The 24,344-nt window shown below is 41.0% G+C and overlaps 1 protein-coding gene across 2 annotated transcripts in view; it reads right to left on the reverse strand.

Moving 5' to 3' along the window:
• MEI1 (meiotic double-stranded break formation protein 1) overlaps positions 1 to 24,344 on the reverse strand; it is a 1,382,157-nt gene that overhangs the window by 679,778 nt on the left and 678,035 nt on the right. For both annotated transcript variants that reach the window (XM_063940445.1, XM_063940446.1), the window contains exon 14: positions 4,348 to 4,489. In XM_063940445.1, coding sequence (XP_063796515.1) covers positions 4,348 to 4,489 — 142 coding nt within the window. The remainder of the gene's footprint in view (positions 1 to 4,347; positions 4,490 to 24,344) is intronic.

Genomic DNA, 24,344 nt, shown 5'->3' on the forward strand with positions numbered 1-24,344 from the left:
TGTACTTTTAAACCTACTTAACAGATAAACAATCCAATCTGAATCAAACACAATATGACTTATTTGAACTTTGTTTTGCAACAATAAAAATAAATTTTAGCATCTTAAATATTATGAGAAACGCATTGTCCCTTGAAATTTCATATCACTGGCTTACTGATATCACAACAATACACGTGGATGTTATGTTAATCAGGGTCGCGATGCGTCCGTCGGAGCCGGTCGATTACAGCCGCGTTTGTAATGTACAGTGCATCATTAAGACCCTGATATCCCGGACGAGCCCCCATCTGAGAATGCCAAATTGCTTTCTCACAAATGGCATGTGCTGATAATTGGCATGTTTTGAATTTCAGTCCAACATCATCATCAGCTTATCCTGGTTTCCTGGCTTCTGCTGCATCCCAGTCTTCCCAGGTGTACTACTTAATGCTGTTCCTTGTACAACTTATCTTGCTTCTACTATTACTCACAGCCAGTGACGTGTGGTGAAGTGAGGCAGAGCCTTTCCTGTCATACTAACATATACGCCAGAGTTTTGACTATATCAAATACAGTATATGAAAATTACAAAGAACATAATATAATTATCTTATTTGTTTTATTCTCATCATATTTATAGTCAAAACTCTGGAGCAAAAACTCTATGGCAGGGGAGGCAATAACTCACCTGACTATCTTTTCCGCACATCTCTGATCAAAACGCACCAAATTTCCGGCAGTATATAATAATGCCCACAAGGACACTTTGGCTCATATATGTATTGTGAGTAAATCTGTTAGGAACCTTGGACTCGCTAAGCATAGAGACTCTTGGACTTGCTTAGAATTGTAGTTCTTGGACTTGATGATCGTGGAGACCTTTGGACTTGATTAATATGGAGACTTGATAAGTGTGCTGATGCTTGGATTTGATAGATGTGGAGATGATTGGACTTGCGGCTGCCACATCCTTGTTGCCAAGCGCCGGGCAGGGACTGTCAGGCGAGTTGGCCGGAGGAGACGCAGCATCACTTGGCAATGGCCTGGACATGTGTCTAACACACCCCGCTCTGCGGGTTGTAACAAAATCTGACTCTGGTACTAGCCAGTGCCTCTTGAGCCATTTACCTCACCGCACGTACCTGCTTACAAGGGGGTACATTTACTAAGGTGGGAGGTTTTTTTTAGAACTGGTGATGTTGCCCATAGCAACCAATCAGATTCTATCTATTATCTTCTAGAAGCAGCTAGATGAATGTTAAGCAGAATTTGATTAGTTTCTATGAGCAACATCAGTGTTCTAAAAAAATCCCAGCTTAGTAAATTTACCCCAGCATATCCATTCTACCTGCTATCACAAGTATCTTCAGTTAACCTGCGTACCCTGCACTGTCAAGCATTCTGGTCTTATCTGGATAGCCTGTTGATACTCTACTTCAGTATCAGTCCAAAACATCAGCCATCTGGCATCAAAGTCAGCATTGCTCTCTGTCACTGTTTAATCATTAATTTGCTTCAACATCCTGTTTGCCACTATTCTGCTGCCTCCATATTGTATCTACTCAAGGTTGCTTATAGTGTATCTAATATGATGGTTATATTGTGTGCTATGTTGTCTCTGGTTTTTATACAGGCCGGTGTCTAGGGTGACTTATCCTTCTAAGATTCCTCCGTGACTGGTTCCGTATTCCCACCTTGATTACAGGGTTGGTGAGTTTCCTTCAATCAGAGCTGCACAGCCTCCGCCCACAGTCAAACCACAATGAATAAGCTTATCCGATCTTAGAAGCTATACAGTGTTGGGCTTGGTTAGTACTTAGATGAAAGATCACCTGGGAATACCAAGTACAGTAGATATTGCTGTTGCCTTGAGAGTTGTGTATTTTCCTTACCTTGAGCCTCTACCTCCTTTCATTTGCTCACTGCTAGTGTGCTAGGAAAGAGTTACAGGTCTGGATTCTGGGTTGTTTGGGTGTTAGGGTTGTCATCTGGCCTCATCCAGATAACCTCTGTACATTTAGCCTCATTCTTGCCATTCCATGAGTAAGCATATCAAACCTCCTCACTTCACTCATAAGCCAGCTAGAGCAGAGCCAAGGGTCCCGATATAGATCATAAACGTTCTCATTACATGATAAAGAGGAGATAAAGTTGCCCATAGCAGTTTCTAGCTCTCATTTATCTAGCACAGTCTATAAAATGACAGAACATGATTGGTTGCTATTGGCAACTTCTCCTCTTTATCTCTTTTGAAAGTTTGATATATGTCTTTCTATATTTTAGTACTACTGTATCTGCTAACATTGCATAGTGACAAAATTCCAGCACTGGAATAGCAGTGCCCTTATTCATAGTAACCAACCAGCAACATTAATAGAACAATAAATTAAGTCACAGGGGGAGAGATAAAGTACCAGCCAATGTTAAAATGGAAGCTGTTCAATCAAATCAGTAATACCCCTCTGGTACTGAAAAGGAGGGGTTGTTATAAACTAGAAAAATACACAAAAACTGTTTTTCCCCAGCAAACCAAAGTGCATTAGCAATAAGATTTGAAAAACTACATGGTAGTAGATAATTCAGTGATCTTAATTACATATATTTGCAAAAATATGGTAAGCCTCCAGGCCAACATCAAGGCTTTTCTAATACTGGATGATAACAGTAACCGCTCTGGGCCATATAATTCTGAGGAAGCTGCTGATAACTATAGTAGGCAGGGAAACGCGTTAAGCTGCAATACAGATACTGTACATGCTAAGCTGTGCACCGTGATTATCCGCTGAAATTGAGGATAACTGCGCCAATGGAGTAAGCACCAGCGGTCGGGAGGGCTCCCTCACACTCTCCTTGCAGGAACCACAGTGGTGAGATATCCCTTTTAATACACTGTCTGGCCAGACGTAAAAGGAATAATTTTTACAAGTGGATGTCTAATTGATGAACTAGTGAGAGAAATTTTGAAGCTCGTGCATTTCATTCACTTTATATCTATGTGCAAAATAGCTGCTTGATTGTCTTTCATTATACATTTTACAAAGTTTTGGCTGCAGTAGAAGGACTGTTTAAAGTTAATTAAATCCACCTGCTACTACGGCTTATTAAGTGAATCATCAAGCTGTTCTACTCTGGTTTTAAAATACACTGCTGGGATCATTTTAAATGAGTGTTTTGGACTTTTAACATATCATTTTAACATATAATTTTTGAACAGCTCTGTGAATCTCTGTTGACTAAGTCCATTATATGATACTTCGTATTGGGGATTCATCAACACCATGGTATCATCTGCTGTAGAAGATTGAGCTACAATTGTATCTATGTGTTTTTACATTGTGTCCAGTTATTAAACGTATGCTTAACAGTTGAATATACTGCATTATAATTGTCTATTTAAATCTGACAACGTTTTATATTTATTTATTTTTAAATGGTGTATTACAGACTAGTGGTGATCTGTGCTAATAATAAACATTAAGGTATTTTTATTCTAATGCGCTGTGACAATTCTATTTATTTTTAATTTTTTTGAGGGCTGAGTATCCCTCAAGTCATCAGCTGCAAGGAAATAAAAATTAATCAGGGATCGGTCCCTTGGACACCTTTTTTTGCCATATAATTATCTACTGTAAGGCTTCATGATAATAGCACATAAAAAAATATCAAATTGAGAACCAGCTTACCAGGAGTCACCCCTCCTCTAAATGGCACTACAAGAACCAACAAATGCTCTCTACCACAGTTGCAACCATACCTGAGTGATCCCCCTATATACATGCTGACACTTGTAGTCCTACAAACACAAGACGAAAGTGCCACAAGATCTTGCTCTTTACTTAGACAATTTTATCCTGGTAGCCAACAGCCATGGAGTGCATGGAGGTGCCCATGTGATAGCATTGGGCCCAATATTCTTTCAATGCTAGTGGGTGATCATTTTCCGGGCACACATCCTACATTACATTACTGATGCTGAGCAAGCTGGTCTTTTAGAATATGTAATGGATGGGACTTTTTTCCTTTTTTTGTTGTTGCTTTTAGCCAGATGAGATAGATCAGACAGTATTGGGTTTGTGCTCTTCAGATAGTCAGAACAATTCAATGGCAGTGTGCTATGCGGCTTGGCAAACAACTCGGTGCATTTTGTTTTCCTGCAAGACTCCAAGCCGCAAATATGATTTCAGGACATGTGAGTTTGAATCATGTGATTCATGTGCGGTTTGCTTAGTATAGTGCTATAAACCAAATATCAAACATGCATACAGCAGATCAGTAAATTTCTCCCTATAAGTTAGTGCACTCAAACCTGGCCAGAGTGGGAAGTAGCAGAGCATTGTTTAAAATATGTTAGGAAATTGCACTTACCAAAACAGTAGGTATGCAAAAATTGTCACATGTATTTAACAGGTACCAAGAAAATATCTCCAGTGTATCTGTGCTCGCAGAAGATGGTGCAGTGAATGCATTCTCATGAGCTGTAGAATCACATCCACAGTCTAGAGACAATCTTAAAGGAAAATTATTACAATTACAATTTTTCCATTATATGGTATACATTTAAATATGACTGAACTTCATAAAGTATAAAATATACTGCAATTTCATCATTTGTATTGTAGTACTGCATGATTCTCTGGCTATGTAATATAAATTAGGAGTTTACCCCCAATACCCCCAACAGGCCACGTCTGCATGTGAGATACCCAGCAACATAAATTACATCGCCCGTACTGTAGATATAGTGGCTGGCGGAAGTTGTATCTTGCCAACAACTCTGGGTTCCAGAAGTAATGCCGGTAGCTATCTTGGTAGCAATACTTCTAGAGTAAAATATTCCTTTTTTCAGCCCACAGGTATCTTGTCATGTATTGTGCACACACCAATGTCTCTAATGCACTGAACCACTGCTCTTTGATGACAAAATAGTGGACTTGGATTAATTTCCAGAAAGATCTGTGGGTCTACTGCTGTGCTGGGCTATTTGACAAGTCAAAGAAGGTACAGGCTTACACTTTGTTAAACCTTACTGGCCCTTAGGGGACGATTCAGCTTAAGCAAGCGATTGCAGAAGGGGGTGGAGACGGGGCAGCGTCTTGGTGGCTTTTTGACGTCGACACAATGTTGTGGGGGGGTATGGTTCGGACAATGGAGGCATGTCCGAACAATTTGTGGGGAGAGCCGTGGCAGCTGCGTGACGTCACGCACCGCCACTGCGACCGGAAACATGGCGGCCCGACGACTGCGTTAGCAGCTAGGATGCGAAGACAGGGGGCTACCCTAAAGATGCGAGTGCTTCACATTTCAGCAGTTGGGAATGCTCTGTGCTTGGCGGCCCCTCGTATGCTAGTGAAAGGAGTAGTAGTACAAAACTACAACTCATGCTAAATCAGGCACGTAAGCAGTTGACAAGTCTGACACATTTGTTTAGACTGATGAGAAAAATGAGGATCTGAAACGATAATCAGAAAATTTTATGAAATATGATTACCTGTATAGAAAGTTACAACAAAGAGAAAAGGGGAGGGGATGACTGCTGCACAGGAAAATATATAATATATATAAAGATATAATAATGGGATGGTTATAGTCCTATATATTCAAGTGACTACAATGTGATATGTCAGGGAGACGTATTGGGGGTCATTCCGAGTTGATCGCTAGCTGCTTTCGGTCGCTGCGCAGCGATCAGGTAAAAAAAGCCACTTCTACGCATGCGGCGCAATGCGCATGCGCGACTTACTATTACAACGAACAATGTAGTTTCACACAAGGCCTAGCGATGCATTTCAGTCGCACTGCTGACCGCAGAGTGATTGACATGAAGTGGGCGTTTCTGGGTGTCAACTGACTGTTTTCAGGGAGTGTTCGAAAAAAACGCAGGCATGCCAGGAAAAACGCAGGCGTGGCTGGGCGAACGTAGGGCGAGTTCGTGACGTCAAAACAGGAACTGAACAGTCTGAAGTGATTGCAAGCGCTGAGTAGGTCTGAAGCTACTCTGAAACTGCACAAAAATTATTTTGTAGCCGCTCTGTGATCCTTTCGTTTGCACTTCTGCTAAGCTAAAATACACTCCCAGTGGGAGGCGACATAGCATTCGCACGGCTGCTAAAAACTGCTAGCGAGCAAACAACTCAGAATGACCACCATTGTCCTTGATAATACCTGTATGCTCTCACATTTATGAAACTAAAGTGTTGATGTTTAATAGGTTGGAGGTATTCGTTCCGGGATCAGGTCTGAAGATCGACAGTATCTAGGTCGACAATGTTTAGGTCGACCACTGTAGGTCGACAGTCACTAGGTCGACATGGATGGAAGGTCGACAGGGTTTCTAGGTCGACATGTGCTAGGTCGACAGGTCTAAAGGTCGACATGAGTTTTTCACATTTTATTTCTTTTTTGGAATTTTTTCATACTTAACGATCCACGTGGACTACGATTGGAACGGTAATCTGTGCCGAGCGAAGCGGTAGCGGAGCGAAGGCACCATGCCCGAAGCATGGCGAGCGAAGCGGTGCACTAATTTGGGATCCCGGTCACTCTACGAAGAAAACGACACCAAAAAAAATAAAAATCCTCATGTCCACCTTTAGACCTGTCGACCTAGCACATGTCGACCTAGAAACCCTGTCAACCTTCCATCCATGTCGACCTAGTGACTGTCGACCTACAGTGGTCGACCTAAACATTGTCGACCTAGATACTGTCGATTTGATGAACCACACCCATTCGTTCCCATGGGAAAGAGGCTTATTTAAATACTCCTGACTACATATCATTAATGATAGCAGATGTTTGTATAAACTTATTCATCTCTCACATACTGTATACTGTCAGATGTAATCACATTAGGGGATATATTACCCACAAATTCCTATTATTAAGAAGTAGTTACTCCACAAACAGCATATTCATCTCTCACAGATAGTGTCACATGTAATCACATTTAGGGATATATTACCACAATTTCTTATTGGGGAGTAATTATTTCATATTCACTAAAATCCTCTCACTCATAGTGTCAGGTCTGTGTATAATTGACCTCTCAATTATAGTGTCAGGTACATTAACATTAAGGAATATAATCCCCACAATCTCCTATTATAGTCACAATTTGAGTCAAAAATTATTCTGAAATTCACAGGGTATTGCGCTATCTCACCTATTAGTGTCAGACCTAATTATAATAATTTCTCCAAGGAGTTCATAAACCTTCTATTTCCATTTCAAATACCAAGATTAAATATTGTATCATAGATTTAATTTCACATTTGATTTAATACATACACCAACCTATCGATGCTTGTCACACTTGATGGTAGGTATCACACATATATTGGTAACTGGACTTCTCAACTAATATTCAGATTGAATTATTGATTACTTTATAACATAAATTGTAGTTTGTTCTAAAGCTCTTTCATATATAAAAAAGGAATTTTTTTATACTGTTGCGTCCAATATAAGATATGTATGGTGTCAGTACTTATTATTTATTTTTTACTTTCTGTGCTTTAGCATCAGATACACCAGTAATAGGTACTTCCAAATAAATATATATATATATATATATATATATAGTCTGTATTTGTTATGTTATTTTATAATGTACATAAACAGTGTCGCTTTGTTGTATGTATAAAACAGCAGATACTGGGATGTAATTTATTAAAACACGCTGTGTGGGCTGCATAGATACCTTACTATATTAGTGAGATTTACTATTTAATCATAAACCATATCTGATAGACACAAAAATAATTGTATCAAATGAGGTTTGTAATTTGTCCCACAAAGATTACAGTAGCATAAACTGCTGCATCCGAGTAAATTTATAATTGTGGGTAAGACACACACTGTAATATCACCGCTGTTCATGGATCTACATATGCAGTGTTAGTTAATTGCTTGTAAAGTGCAACGTATGTCCCGGCGCAGTTTACTGCATCTAAACACAAAAGAAACATACAGTAAGTTCTATTTATGTACATAAAGAATGCAGTGTATCCACGCCTTTATTGCACTAATGTTCATTGGTATACAGTGTATCTATGGCTATCAGTGCTGTAACTAGACATTTTAGCGCTGTGTGCAAGAAACAGCATCAGTGCGACTCCCCATATGTAAGAGGGCGAGTGCACGCTGTAGGCACGTGCCAAATATGTAGTGGCGTGGCTTCACGTGGACACAAAATAATACCAATTCAAATTACACAGCACAGAAGTCTCCATTATTCAAACGACGCCGCACAGTAGCGTTACTTACACACATTACACCAGGTAGAGCTCCTGTCACACATTACACCAGGTAGAGCCTCAGTCACACATTAAGTCAGGTAGGGCTGCCTTTTAGACATTATAACAGGTAGAGTACCCCTTTTTATACATTATGGCAGCAGAGTACCCCTTTTTACACATTACAGCAGCAGAGTCCCCATTCTTACACATTACGACAGGCAGAGTCCCCTTTTTATACATTACGGCAGCAGTCCCTCTTTTTATACATTACAGCAGCAGAGTCCACTTTTTACACATTACGGCGGCAGAGTCCCCTTTTGTGCACATTACGACAGAGTCCCCATTCTTACACGTTACAGCAGGCAGAGTCCCCATTCTTACACAATATGACAAGCAGAGTCCACATTCTTACACATTACGGCAGCAGTCCCCCTGTTAACACATTACGGCAGCAGTCCCCCTTTTTACACATTACGGCAGCAGTCCCCCTTTTTACACATTATGGCGGCAGTCCCCGTTTTTACACATTACGGTGGCAGAGTCCCTTTATTACACATTACGGCAGCAGAGTCCCCTTATTACACATTACGACAGCAGAGTCCCTTTATTACACATTACGATAGCAGAGTCCCCTTATCACACATTATGGCAGCTTTGTCTCTCTTTTTACACAATATGGCAGCAGAGTAGGGGGGGACCAACATATATAGACCAACAGAGGCGGCACTTTTAGGGACTTAAAAATCATGAGAGACAGCAGACACAGCAGTCAGAGCCCACCCCCACCCCTCAATCCGCCAGCCCAGCTACCTGTTTTTGTGGGGAGCTGTATCCTACTCCCCACCGGGAATCAGACACAATCTCTTGTCCCCGGTGGCTGCTGCAGGTCTCAGAGCGGGGGAGCCAGGGGTGGAGAGGGGCGGGGAGAAGAGGATCCCCCTCCTCTTCCCATGCTGAAAAACCTCCGTTATGCTGGCCGCGGCCGTCCGACACACACTGGATTCCATCACCAGCATGGACATCTAGAGAGCTGGCGAAGCAAAAGCTGTAGGGTGTGGCAGCGCTCCCTTGCAGCAGCAGGCAGCCGGCGGAAGTGTGTGCCATAGCAGCCGTGTGGGTGTGCTGCCAGATGGTGCGCTCTCAGTGCATTTGCGCTGTGGGCAAGGCACCATCGGCACACACCTAGTCACGGTCCGGAAGTGCGCATGCGCCGTCAATCTGGAAACCGGAAGCAGTTTCTATGGTTCATGTGCGTTCCACGCACCCGGAAGTCTCGATGTTTGCGTTCCACCATCAGAATAGATATTTCAAATCCTCGGGTAACATACTAAACAGTTAAAAAACAACTACTAATGTCTGGCGCTAATAATATTTAATTAATTCATATACTTGCGGATGGGTGTCTGTATCTGTAATCACACCCACTCCACACAGGATTCTAAATTAACTCTTACAACTCATAAAATCTATGTAGCAGCAAGCAAGGTATAATGGCCTGTGGATATGGCCAACACAATCTCACCTGATTGAAACCAGGTGTACCAAAACAAACTATATAACCCCTTGCGCTATTAAACTTATTTAGAGGCAACAGGAAATGAATACACTCAATAGAATAATTGTAAGATAATTTTAATATCTATAAAATCAATCATGTATAAAATACACAGAAAATTAATCAAAAATTGAATTGATTAGTATGCGCATACAAATAAAACTAAATCAAAGGCAAAATACTAAAACTACTAATTGAGCATAAGAGGTGGATCATATAGCTAATAGTGACCACAGAGAGCTAATTCAATACTCATATAATTGACAATGTCCTTGTTTTTGTTCCCAAATAGGACAGTCCCATTAGATGTGCTCATAAATATTTCATGATTAAATATCATGTGGTGTGATAGATAGATATGTGTGGAGCCTTTGTTTATGTATACACCAATGAATGGACTTGACCAATTGCTCACATAAATGAATGGTTCTTTACATGTGGAAAAGATATCCAGAAAACATGGAGGAATTTGATATATCACCCGGGGCTTGGTGCACCGCAAGCACCTGTAGAAGAAAGCTCCCGTCTTCCAATATCCACAAGTGACGTCCTCCGTCTCCCACTGTGTCTGGCTCCCGTGCACACACCTTTGATCACTTTGAGAGAGAGAAGTTAGTCCGGCTCCCGGAGCTCTGCGCACCGCAGGCGCTGAACAGCTGATTATGCTCCCGTCTTCAAGCCGCCGCATATAGCGTCCTCCCGTCTCCCACTTGTCAATCTCGGGCAGCACTGCACATCAATGTGGACCTATAAGCAATGTCCACTGGGTCACATAAAGGGCACTTTCTCTGACGCGTTTCGCTTCTAATTGAAGCTTCCTCATAGAGTGAAAACTTTATGACAATAGAGCCCTTTTTAAATGACAGTCTCATACTCGATTGGTGCAATCATCCACCTAGATATGTAACACCTGTCTAAGATCCACCTCCTGATCCACCTCCTTGCTCACCTATTTCTTAATTAAACAATTCACATTAACCTCTCATATGCCCGCCTGTCTGTACACACATCTACTAATATAGAGACATAGTGACAATATGCACATATATATGAATAAATATATTGTATCTACGGGTGATAAAACATCCTTTTTGTCCAGTAATTAATCGTAAACTAGAATGATAATATTGATAATAATAATAATTAAAAAAATATATAGATATAATATAATCCTTTCGCATCACATTAGGGAATATATACCATCCGGGAATCAAACTCATTGCTCTAGCTATGGTAAACCAATACTCTACCTCGAAGCTATTTATATTCCTGATATACTACAACATTTTTAGAATAGATATATGAGAGAACCCATATGCTTACTTTGTTCAAAAACAATTACCTTCGCATCCATTATACAATCAATAATAATCCATATATCGTAAATACAAAAAGTGTACATATATATATACATACACATACACATTTATATATACATACATATATATATATATATATATATATATATATACATGGGCGTAATAAAAATGTGTCCATCTATATAGTCCTTCTATTCATTAAATATCAGCAGGACTTGATCCTGCGACCTCAAATCTAAGAGAATAATCATATACCTCGACTCTATATGTCCGTGTCTAAAAAGCGAAACTAGGATGTATTCTAAACTAATAAAGGATGACCACTCTATTTATACAGTTTTTAAAGATGACCCCCCCAAAAAAAAAATATATATAAGAGCTTGTTGATACCCTCCTGAATGCGGAACCTGGGAATGGCCAGTAACTGCTAGACCACCACTTCCCCCACGTATCAAGGGGGGGCCCAATAACCCCTAATTGGCGAATGATTCAAAATCTATACACTCGTTCAACCATGCAGGAGCCAGTGTTCTTAATTGAAATATCCACAAGGCTTCTTTCTCACACAGCTTGCGGTACCTCTCACCCCCTCGAATGGTAGTCTTAACATGGTGAACCCCTATCACACCTAATCCATCAGTCTTACCTTGATGGACATTGGAGAAGTGTTGGGACACACTGTGATTGGGAAATTGTTTGAGAATGTTTAGTCTATGCTCTCTAAACCTAGTTTTGAGCGAACGGGTGGTGCAACCCACGTACTGCAGGCCGCAAGGGCACTGCAGTACGTAGACGCAATAAGTGGTGTCACAATTAATAAATTCACGTACCTCGAATCTCTCTTTTGTAGTATTGGATTCGATACTCTGAACCCTATTAGCTATAAACCCACATGTGATACAGCAATTTTTTCCACATTTAAAGCATCCTACTGTGGGGGTTGTCAACCATGAGTTACCAGAGAGGGCTACTAGTTTGTTTTCTTTTCTTTTCTTCAGGATACTTGGCGCTAATATGTTTTTCAAATTCTTATTTTTCTTAAAAATAATTCGGGGAGTCACTGTAATTGCTGATTGTAATATAGCATCCTGTTGTAAGATTTTAAAATTACTTTTTATTACTTTCTTAATTTCATGTGATTGACTATTGTACTTAGACACATAACACATTTTAATCAAATCCCCTTTATTATTAGTATCAAATTTTTGTGGTTTCTTTTTTACTTTCATTAATTGTTTCCTATCAGTGATCTCTACTTTTTTATGAGCTGTCTTCACTAGGGCTTTAGGGTAACCTCTATCTATAAAATCCTTGGCCATAGTATCTGCTTGATTTCTATAATCACCTAAAGTGGAACAATTCCTACGAAGTCGACTGACTTGACTAAACGGCACATTCTTTAGCCAAGGTTTATAGTGTTTACTAGAATAGTGCAAAAAATTATTTGTATCAACAGTTTTTTTATAATTTTTAGTAGTAATCTGTCCGCCCTCAGAGGAGATAGTGAGGTCCAAAAAATTAACAGTGTCTCTACTAAATGAATGTGTAAACTTTAGATTATAATCATTATCATTAAGGTAAGTGACAAAATTAAGTGCAGAGATCTCATCCCCATCCCAAATAAAAAATAAATCATCGATGTAACGGCCATAGAATACCCCCCCATATATAGTGTTCCTCGAACATGCCCATGTATAAATTAGCGAAACTAGGCGCGAACCTAGTACCCATGGCCATCCCTAGTATTTGAAGAAAATACTCACCCTCAAATAAAAAATAATTGTGCTCTAAAATAAATGTGATAGAAGAGAGTATAAATTCCTTGAGGTTTCTTGGTGGAAATCCCACATCCTTACTGAGACATTGATCCACAGATCTTACTCCTTTTTTGTGTGGTATGTGTGTATATAGCGCTTGAACATCCAATGACATAAAAGCATAATTAGGTTTCCATTCCAAATTATTAATGGAGTTCAATAATCCCGTTGTGTCTCGGATGTGGGATCTCAAAGAAACAACAAAACTCTGTAAAAAATAATCTATATATTGTGATAAATTAGAAGTGAGGGACCCTATACCAGAAATAATGGGGCGACCAGGAGGTGCAGTGAGGGACTTGTGAATCTTAGGAATGTGATAAAATATCGGAACAGGGTGCTCTATAAACAAAAATTTATATTCATCTTTAGAAATCACTTCCTCCCCATGGGCATCATCCAGCAATCTTCTAAATTGTATTTGAAAATTCAACGTAGGATAATTTTTTATTTTTTCATAAAAATCAGCATTAGAAAGTTGATTATAAGCCTCAGACAAATAATAATCCCGCTCTAATAAAACAACCCCCCCCCCCTTTATCAGCACTTCTAATCACTAATGACTGGTCACTTTCCAGTTCTTTTAGTGCCAGCCTCTCCTTCCTACTTAGGTTAGAGAATCTTGATTTTTTTTTGGCACAAATGTTCTGAAAATCATCCATAGTTTTTTTGTAAAAATACATTATTGTACTCGATTTATGGTTAACCGGATTAAAAGATGATTTTTTTTCCTAAAGGGGGTACCTTTTTTGATATCAATCTGATTACCTCCTATATCAAACACTTTGACAGGTGTATTAATAGTTTCAACATGATTTTCGTCCCATAAGCTTTCTAACTGTATTAGACATTCCACATCCATTTTATCTAGAACTATAGGTGACATTTGATCATCTCTCAATTTTTTAGAGGCAAAATACCTCTTTCGACATAAATCACGTGTAAAATTATTCAGTTCGACAAACAGGTCAAATAAATTAGGGCCCTGTGTTGGAGCAAAGTTAAGGCCCTTTTTTAAAAGAATAATCTGTTCATCCGATAGCTCCCTGTTTGTCAAATTGAATATACCTCGTTTATCTAGTGTAGTCTGGCCTTTCTTGTATAACCTCCTTCCACCTCTTCTTCCTCTTGGTCTCTTTGTCTTTTGGAAGTATCTCTTGTTAGAGGTGTAAACCCGTTGTGTCATGTAATTAGCCCTTGTCTTGGATTTCCTCCTAAAAAATGATGGTCATTTGTGAGGTCCTGATAATCTGAACTATACCGGCGAGGTCTCCTTCCACTATATGTCCTAGTGAACACTGGAGTATCACTCTTAGGAGTATCCTTCACCCTAGGATCTCCCCTAGAGGCGGGTGACCTGTAATGTTGTCCTTTATAATTGTATTGCTTTCCATTCCTTTCAAATTCTGACGAGGTCCATAAGTCCTCTGTCGGCCTCTGAAGTTAGTGGAAGGTTGATGTTTTCTATAGGTACGAACTTTCCCATCTTTAATATCATTATCATCTCTCAACAGTTTTTTATTTTTTGTTTCCACTAGCTCTTTTTCAAACTATTCTACTCGTTTGTTTGTGTTCTTATCTCTTTCTGAAAAGATGGGTAGGTCCTTATACTTGATCAATGTACCCTTGATTTCTTCTATTTTCTTACCAATCTCAATAACCTTTTTCTCTCTATAATTAACTAATAATTCAATCAATTTAAATGAACATTCATCAAGGCTACGGTCCCAGTTTGAAAGTAATATTGGATCATCCTGTATCCCTAACGTTTTAAATATCCTTAGTCCGAGAAAAATTGCGGGGCTGTCTAGCTGCTGAGGGAGACAGATGCACATCGACTGAGCTCCTACAAAACGGGGCATTTCTAAGATTAAATAACCCACCTCAGGGCCTTACAGTGACCCTAATCAGCCCCTCTGTCTCTCTTGCTATCACTATAATACCCCTCCTCGGGCCGCGGAATCGGGGAGCAGTTTTAACTGCTCCCGCGGATTGCGGCCTACGTGAGGAGTAAAAGCCGGGGCCTCGATTTATAGCCTACACCGGTGGTGGCTTCGTGGACTCCCGGGCCGGGCTGAAAGAGACACAGGGATATTGAAACATCTATAATGCCGCTGACCGTGGCTGGAAAACCTACCTAGACACCCGCTACTACCCTGCACAGATCGGAGACGCTGGGCCTCCTGACACGAGGCCGGAGAGCGAGACACCCGGCGGCTGCACGGGAACACTCCGACACGGCTCCCTCCTGTTCCGTCCTCACCTGCGCTGCCGCTGGCCACGGCCGGGAGCCCACCTCCACACCCGCTGGCGATTTCCACTTCCACTGACTGGAGACGCGGGGCCTCCTGGAGGACGACGGACCGCGGGACGACGGACGGCTGCGCTGGGCCGGAGGAGACGCGGGGACATCGGGCATCTGCGTTGCCGCTGACCGCGGCTGGAGGACCCGCTTGGACACCCGCCGCTACTCTGCACTGATCAGAGACGCTGGACCTCCTGACGCGAGGCGGGAGAGAGAGACGCCCGGCGGCTGCACAGGAACACACCGGCACAGCTCCCTCCTGCTCCGTCTACACCCGCGCTGCCGCTGATCGTGGCTGGAAGCCCCCCCTTAGCACCCGCTGGCAGATTCCACTACTTAGAGACGCAGAGAGGGACGGACCATAGGATAACCGACGGCTACACTGGGCACCCATATACAACTTCCCTCCACATATACCTCATCTCAGATAAGTCTCTCCTGCTGGGCCACATAAGTATAAAAGCAGCTCTGCAAACAGGGGGGTCTCAGTGAGGTGAGCCGAATACAATACCTACCTTATAAGAGGTATACAGGACAGCAACACCTGTAGCCTCAGCATAGGTAAAAACATCACCCACTGAAGGGCTTTTTATATTAAGACCTTGAGTGTTAATCAGCTTGAAACCAGTACACCAGAAACCGCACACACCCTACCTCATCCGACCCCCCCCCCTCTGATATCACACATCTCTATCCCCACATATATCAAAAAGGAAGGGGTAAAGAGGGGTGAGAGGAGGAAAAGAGAGAAGAAGGAGAGGAACACTGAGAGGAAACACCCCCTACAGCTTCAAGGCTAGAAGTACGTATTTGAGTGAGTCTGTTATTGCTATGGACAAATTCATGTCTAAGTCATTACGTAACCCAAGAGGTACCCAGTCGGGTAAAGGCAAAAATCGTGAGAATCCCGCTAACAGTGCCCCTGTCTCCCCAACATATAGCCAAGGGTCCAGTCCTCGGGGGCAATCCGCACCAATTATGGATCCCTCCAAATCCTTCAACACGACTGAAATAACAAATATACTCGCATCCTTGCTAGATCAAAAACTAGCACCCCTGAAGACCTCCCTAGATTCGGCGCTTGCGCAACTCACAGCCCATGATCAACGTATCTCCGAGGCAGAGCAGCGAATTTCGGATCTAGAGGACGATTTGTCAACAGCTAAAGCGACCCAGATAGAACATGACAAGCTAATGGTGTCATTACAAGACAAATTAGAAGATCTGGAAAATCGGAATAGAAGAAACAATGTACGTCTAGTGGGTTTGCCAGAAACGGTGAGATTCTCAGAACTCATGACTCTGGTTTCCCAATGGCTGCCTAGAGAGCTGGGATGCGTCTCTGCCACGGGTTCCATCCTAGTGGAACGTGTTCATCGGATCGGTCCTGATCGCCAGTCCGGCAGAGACAGACCAAGACCGGTCATCATGAGAATCCTCAACTATGCCGATAAAGTCCGATTGCTGGAGGCGTATAGGAAGTATACGGATCTCAGGTACCAAGACTCCAGACTACTATTGTTCCAAGACTTTTCATATTTAGTTGCAGCAAGAAGACGAGAATTCTCACCTATTTGCAAACGTCTCTTCGAGATGGGCCACAGATTTGCGCTGCTGTATCCGGCTAAGCTGAGAATCACCTATGGTGGAAAAACCCATTTTCTTGAAACCGCGCAAGAGGCCAGAAATTTCATGAACTCTTTAGATGCAGCTCCTCTATCGGGTACAGATGACGCTGACTGACTGTACATATTCTTCCTGAGTGGGTTGATCGTCCTCAATACTTGACCCATTCATGTCTAGGTCCAGCAACACCTTCCTGCTTGATGAGATGAATAGAATATTTCTTATGTTTTTCTTTTCATGCATCTCTTCCCCACTAGAAATGTCTCAGACAATCCTTAGTTTGTTTTCTTACCTTTCCCCCACCCACTATTCTTATCTTTTACAATATTATTCTGAAACATGGTGCCCTTGGCGACTAGGCTGGAGGATACCCTCCTCAAATGTTTTACTGCTCTCCACTTGGAGATTACTGTTGCTAAATAGGACACCCACATGGGTTCCCAAAAAGTTAAAATGGTTTGGTAACTTAGTTCGTAATGTTGATACTGTACACACACATGATATATGTATAGCGATGAGAATGTATGCGTTGATTTCCACTTATCATCTCTCACTAATGATCTATATCGGTCTGCTCGCTGGGACAGACTGGGATCGACAGATGTGGTATAATATTCCCCGTGGTTGGCCTAGGGTTGGTATCGGCTAAATGCTGTCGACCCAGGACCCTCCCACAATAGTACAATCACGATTTAGGCTAGTATCTTGGAATGTGGATGGACTTAATACCCCCATCAAACGGAAAAAGGTCCTTACCTATTTGAAACGATTGAAGCCTGATATAGTATTATTGCAGGAAACTCATTGGCGAAAAACAGATCCTAATGTACTACGGGATGTATGGGTGGGTGAGTATAGAACAGCGTCTTATACATCTAAACGTAGAGGAGTGCTAACTATTCTCAATAGATCGCTCCCTGCCACTATCCTAGATAGCCTGGCCGACCAAGAAGGCAGATTCCTGTTCTTGAAAATAAAAATACTGAATACGCTCTACACGGTAGCCAATATATATGCACCTAATAGCCCTAATACATCGTTTTTCTCTGATATTTACAAAAATTTGCAAGGTTGGGCAGAAGGAGAAATTATTATGGGAGGAGATTTCAACTGTGTACAATCAGCTGGCCTAGATAAAACATCAAAATCCGGAACACCCACAATAACCACACCACCCTCACTCTCATTACTTACCTCTTCCTTACGATTATCTGACCCCTGGAGAATTCGCAATCCAGAAGCTAGGGAATACACGTTCTACTCCCACCCACACCATTCCTCTTCTAGAATAGACTATTGGCTAATCACTGACTCTCTTTTACATCATGTAGTGGATACTGCAATTGAATCAATCTCACTCTCGGACCATGCCCCAATTTGGCTATCAATCACACTAGATACCCCCCTGCCTAGATCTTATAATTGGCGTTTCCCTGATTATCTAGAAACCTCAGAGGATTTTAGACAATTCCTTACCAGAGCCTTCATTAATTACACGGAGGATAATAAGATTCATGAGAATGACATCAATTTATTTTGGTCGGCTTCCAAACCAGTAGTTCGTGGACAAATATTAGAATACGTTTCCAGAAAACGCAAACAATTGAATGCTCAACTGTGCGACCTGAGCAAGGCTTTAACCACAGCATATAATATAATGACATTAAATGATTCTCCAGAAAACAGACAAAATTACATTGATGCAAAACATCTGTACGACGCACTATGCACCAAGAGAGCCAGCTTCTCTTATGATATACGGAGAAACAAATTCTTCCGAGGGGGTAATAAATCGGGTAAATTATTAGCTAATTTAGTGAGATCATCTACTGCCCCCTCCCGTATAACTAGTTTGCACACCGACTCAACCTCCTCAACTATGGACACACGAACGATGTCAAAAACCTTCCTACAATACTATACAAATTTATATACGGCACCTCTGGACAACCCCACGGAGGGCATGAAATTTCTGAAAACAGCTGACTTACCCACACTAACGGAGGAAGAACGAGAATCACTGACATGCCCTGTAACAGACACAGAGCTACTGTTCTTGATTAAATCACTACATAATGGGAAATCACCAGGCCCGGATGGGTTTGGGGCAATATATTATAAAATGCTAGCTCCCCACATAACACCATACTTATTGACATTGTTTAATGCACTGTTGAACGGATCCTCTCCACCCCCAAGATTCACTGAAGCTAGAATAGTGGTATTCCCTAAGCCAGGTAAAGACCCCACATATGTCCAATCCTATAGACCCATATCCCTACTCAACCAAGACCTCAAACTATTTACCAAATTACTGGCCGCCCGTCTTCAACCGATATTAATGCGCATACTTCATCCAGCTCAAACGGGGTTTGTTAAAACTAGAACATCAGTACACAATGTACGAACCTTAATAGCAGCAATACAAAGTGTAAAGGACTCCAAAACATCTAAAGCACTTGTGGTCAGCTGTGACGCAGATAAGGCATTTGACCGTGTGTCTTGGGCACACCTACATAGAATTTTACACATTCAACAATTCGGTGAGGAATTCACTAAAGTCTTCAGTATGTTGTACTCTGATCCGCAAGCTCATCTAACCATTAATGGATTGAACACACCAGCCTTCTCTTTACATAGAGGCACACGCCAAGGATGCCCCTTATCTCCCTTACTTTTTAACCTAGCTCTAGACCCACTGATACGCACCTGTATGCACACTGTGGCATGGGAAGGAATAAAAATAGGTACTCAACCAGTGAAGGTTTCGGCCTTTGCGGATGACCTATTATTGTATTTTAGTGACCCCATAAAGGCGTTTCCTTCTTTACTTACCACATTTCATGATTTCCACTTGATCTCGGGCTTCTTAATCAATTTTGATAAAACAGAAGCTCTAGCTCTTGGACCCAAGGCCACACAAAATTGGGGCTCCAGATTCCCCTTTAAATGGGCGAATGGCTTTATAACATACCTGGGCTTACGCTTTTCACCTAACCTAACCGAATTATATTCATTGAACTTTTCACGGGCCATTAACAAAATGACTGAAGACTTTACACGCTGGCAAAAACTACCAATCTCTTACATAGGTAGATGCCACTTATATAAAATGATCTCCTTCCCCCGTTTACTATACCCGATCCAAATGCTCCCACTTCTAATGACCAAACGAGATGTCAAAACAATTAATAAGGCCCTTAACGCCTTTATTTGGACAAATAAGCGACCACGCATAGCCCTTTTCAAATTGAAACAACAGACCACGCTGGGTGGTATGAATTTACCGTGCCCAGAAGACTATTCTTTAGCCGCTAACTACAGATATGCCTTGGATTGGATAAGAGATTCCTCTAGCTACACTAACACATCCCTAGAACAACTTATGCTTCCCCATGGCACTTTGTCTACTATGCTACACTTCCCAGATCCCACCACGCTGACATACATTCAGTCAAACCCCTTACTACTCGCTCCGTATAAAGCATGGCAACAACTTAGAAAACGCAAAGGACTAACGGCCACCTGCTCCCTACTCCAACCACTTCTACATAACCCAAACTTTCAAGGCGGAGACACAGATATAATTATCAAGAATTGGTACTCTCAAGGTCTACGATTAGTGTACCAATTCCTAAATGTTACTTGTACTGAAGTACTCACCCTATCGCAATTGAAACATAAATTCCCGAACTTACACATTCCACTATTCGCATACTTTCAAACCCGCAGCTTTGCAACACAACTGATAACACGCCTACGACCAGTAGATTACAACTTTCCCTTGGACACTCAAATACGCTTAAGCCCTCAGTCTGACTACCCTACTTCCATTATCTATGCACACACCAGACGCCAGATTGACTTAGATAATCAAACCACAGGCCTGGCTAAATGGTCGACCACTCTACCTGGCATCCCCTTACAGACCATAATACGATGGCACTTATTACTCAACAAATACTTAGTATCCTCATCCTACGCTGAAATGCATTTAAAAATACTACACAGGGCATATTATACTCCTCGTCTCAGATACCTTACAGGCATCTCTGACAACTCCAACTGCTTTAAATGCTCTTCACCTGATGCAGACATCATTCATTGCCTATGGTCATGTCCTATAATACAACTATTTTGGAAAGATGTAAGTGATTACATTGCAAAAATTCTAAATATACCTTTCACACCAACTTTACTTTGGGTCTTTTGGAATCAATATGAATCTGATCACAATGCATTATCCACAGGCAATAAATTGCTATTAGCTAGAATTGCGGCAGCTTCAAAAAAGACGATACTATCTCAATGGATACACACAACTCCTATACCCACAACCCTTTTATTCCCTAGACTGACACATTTATATCAAATGGACTGGATCGAATGCTCTCTCAGAGCAGAATCCAACTCTTCCAAGTTCTTTGAAATATGGCTACCCTATGTAGCAACTCTACCGCAACCAATATGTGACAGCATGCGGAAAATAGTCAAACTTACTACATGGTACAACACAGAGACACTCATAAGAGGCTCACCACCATTCTAATCACAACTTGGTTGCTTTAAAAACACCCACTTAAACTGGCATAAATACATTGTTGATGACACTTAGGATTGATCAACGCCTACTATATGGTTGACAATATAGGGATCTCATTTAAACATTGTCCCCCCTAATACGATACGTGATTGCTTGTACATGGAGACAATGCTATACATTCCAATGCAATTTTAGATTGAATATGCTATAGATACTACTGTAACTGTTTCGATATCATGTATAACGTGTGTGCTACACTGTATTTCTTTCTTTCTCAATAAACATATTTAAAAAAAAAAAAAAATATCCTTAGTCCCCGTGGGATCTGTTTACTGGACAAGTACTTTTTTAGTGAGACACTGTCCCACCAGTGTCTCATTTCATCATTTAGTAATTGTTCTAATTTATAAAAACCTTTTATCACCTCCCCATCTGTATGGTTAACGTTCACCGTGGGTTCAATTTCTTCATCCAACTGAACATATAACTCTCTTCTAGACAGGCGGGCATTAAAACAAGTGAATTCAGCCATGTTTGCCTCAATTAAGTGTAAGTATACAGTAATATTTTCTACTATATATTTATTTATAGCAGCCGGACACACAATAGACTGCCCGGGACCGCACAATCCTGGTAAGTCTTCCACAAACAATTAAAAAACAACTACTAATGTCTGGCGCTAATAATATTTAATTAATTCATATACTTGCGGATGGGTGTCTGTATCTGTAATCACACCCACTCCACACAGGATTCTAAATTAACTCTTACAACTCATAAAATCTATGTAGCAGCAAGCAAGGTATAATGGCCTGTGGATATGGCCAACACAATCTCACCTGATTGAAACCAGGTGTACCAAAACAAACTATATAACCCCTTGCGCTATTAAACTTATTTAGAGGCAACAGGACATGAATACACTCAATAGAATAATTGTAAGATAATTTTAATATCTATAAAATCAATCATGTATAAAATACACAGAAAATTAATCAAAAATTTAATTGATTAGTATGCGCATACAAATAAAACTAAATCAAAAGCAAAATACTAAAACTACTAATTGAGCATAAGAGGTGGATCATATAGCTAATAGTGACCACAGAGAGCTAATTCAATACTCATATAATTGACAATGTCCTTGCTTTTGTTCCCAAATAGGACAGTCCCATTAGATGTGCTCATAAATATTTCATGATTAAATATCATGTGGTGTGATAGATATATATGTGTGGAGCCTTTGTTTATGTATACACCAATGAATGGACTTGACCAATTGCTCACATAAATGAATGGTTCTTTACATGTGGAAAAGATATCCAGAAAACATGGAGGAATTTGATATATCACCCGGGGCTTGGTGCACCGCAAGCACCTGTAGAAGAAAGCTCCCGTCTTCCAATATCCACAAGTGACGTCCTCCGTCTCCCACTGTGTCTGGCTCCCGTTCACACACCTTTGATCACTTTGAGAGAGAGAAGTTAGTCCGGCTCCCGGAGCTCTGCGCACCGCAGGCTCAGCGCAGCACAGCTGATTATGCTCCCGTCTTCAAGCCGCCGCATATAGCGTCCTCCCGTCTCTCACTTGTCAATCTCGGGCAGCACTGCACATCAATGTGGACCTATAAGCAATGTCCACTGGGTCACATAAAGGGCACTTTCTCTGACGCATTTCGCTTCTAATTGAAGCTTCCTCATAGAGTGAAAACTTTATAACAATAGAGCCCTTTTTAAATGACAGTCTCATACTCGATTGGTGCAATCATCCACCTAGATATGTAACACCTGTCTAAGATCCACCTCCTGATCCACCTCCTTGCTCACTGATAGGAAACAATTAATGAAAGTAAAAAAGAAACCACAAAAATTTGATACTAATAATAAAGGGGATTTGATTAAAATGTGTTATGTGTCTAAGTACAATAGTCAATCACATGAAATTAAGAAAGTAATAAAAAGTAATTTTAAAATCTTACAACAGGATGCTATATTACAATCAGCAATTACAGTGACTCCCCGAATTATTTTTAAGAAAAATAAGAATTTGAAAAACATATTAGCGCCAAGTATCCTGAAGAAAAGAAAAGAAAACAAACTAGTAGCCCCCTCTGGTAACTCATGGTTGACAACCCCCACAGTAGGATGCTTTAAATGTGGAAAAAATTGCTGTATCACATGTGGGTTTATAGCTAATAGGGTTCAGAGTATCGAATCCAATACTACAAAAGAGAGATTCGAGGTACGTGAATTTATTAATTGTGACACCACTTATTGCGTCTACGTACTGCAGTGCCCTTGCGGCCTGCAGTACGTGGGTTGCACCACCCGTTCGCTCAAAACTAGGTTTAGAGAGCATAGACTAAACATTCTCAAACAATTTCCCAATCACAGTGTGTCCCAACACTTCTCCAATGTCCATCAAGGTAAGACTGATGGATTAGGTGTGATAGGGGTTCACCATGTTAAGACTACCATTCGAGGGGGTGAGAGGTACCGCAAGCTGTGTGAGAAAGAAGCCTTGTGGATATTTCAATTAAGAACACTGGCTCCTGCATGGTTGAACGAGTGTATAGATTTTGAATCATTCGCCAATTAGGGGTTATTGGGCCCCCCCTTGATACGTGGGGGAAGTGGTGGTCTAGCAGTTACTGGCCATTCCCAGGTTCCGCATTCAGGAGGGTATCAACAAGCTCTTATATATATATATTTTTTGGGGGGTCATCTTTAAAAACTGTATAAATAGAGTGGTCATCCTTTATTAGTTTAGAATACATCCTAGTTTCGCTTTTTAGACACGGACATATAGAGTCGAGGTATATGATTATTCTCTTAGATTTGAGGTCGCAGGATCAAGTCCTGCTGATATTTAATGAATAGAAGGACTATATAGATGGACACATTTTTATTACGCCCATGTATATATATATATATATATATATATGTATGTATGTATATATA

This window comes from Pseudophryne corroboree, chromosome 9 (genome assembly GCF_028390025.1).
Source record: "Pseudophryne corroboree isolate aPseCor3 chromosome 9, aPseCor3.hap2, whole genome shotgun sequence".
NCBI classification, from domain to species: Eukaryota; Metazoa; Chordata; class Amphibia; order Anura; family Myobatrachidae; genus Pseudophryne; species Pseudophryne corroboree.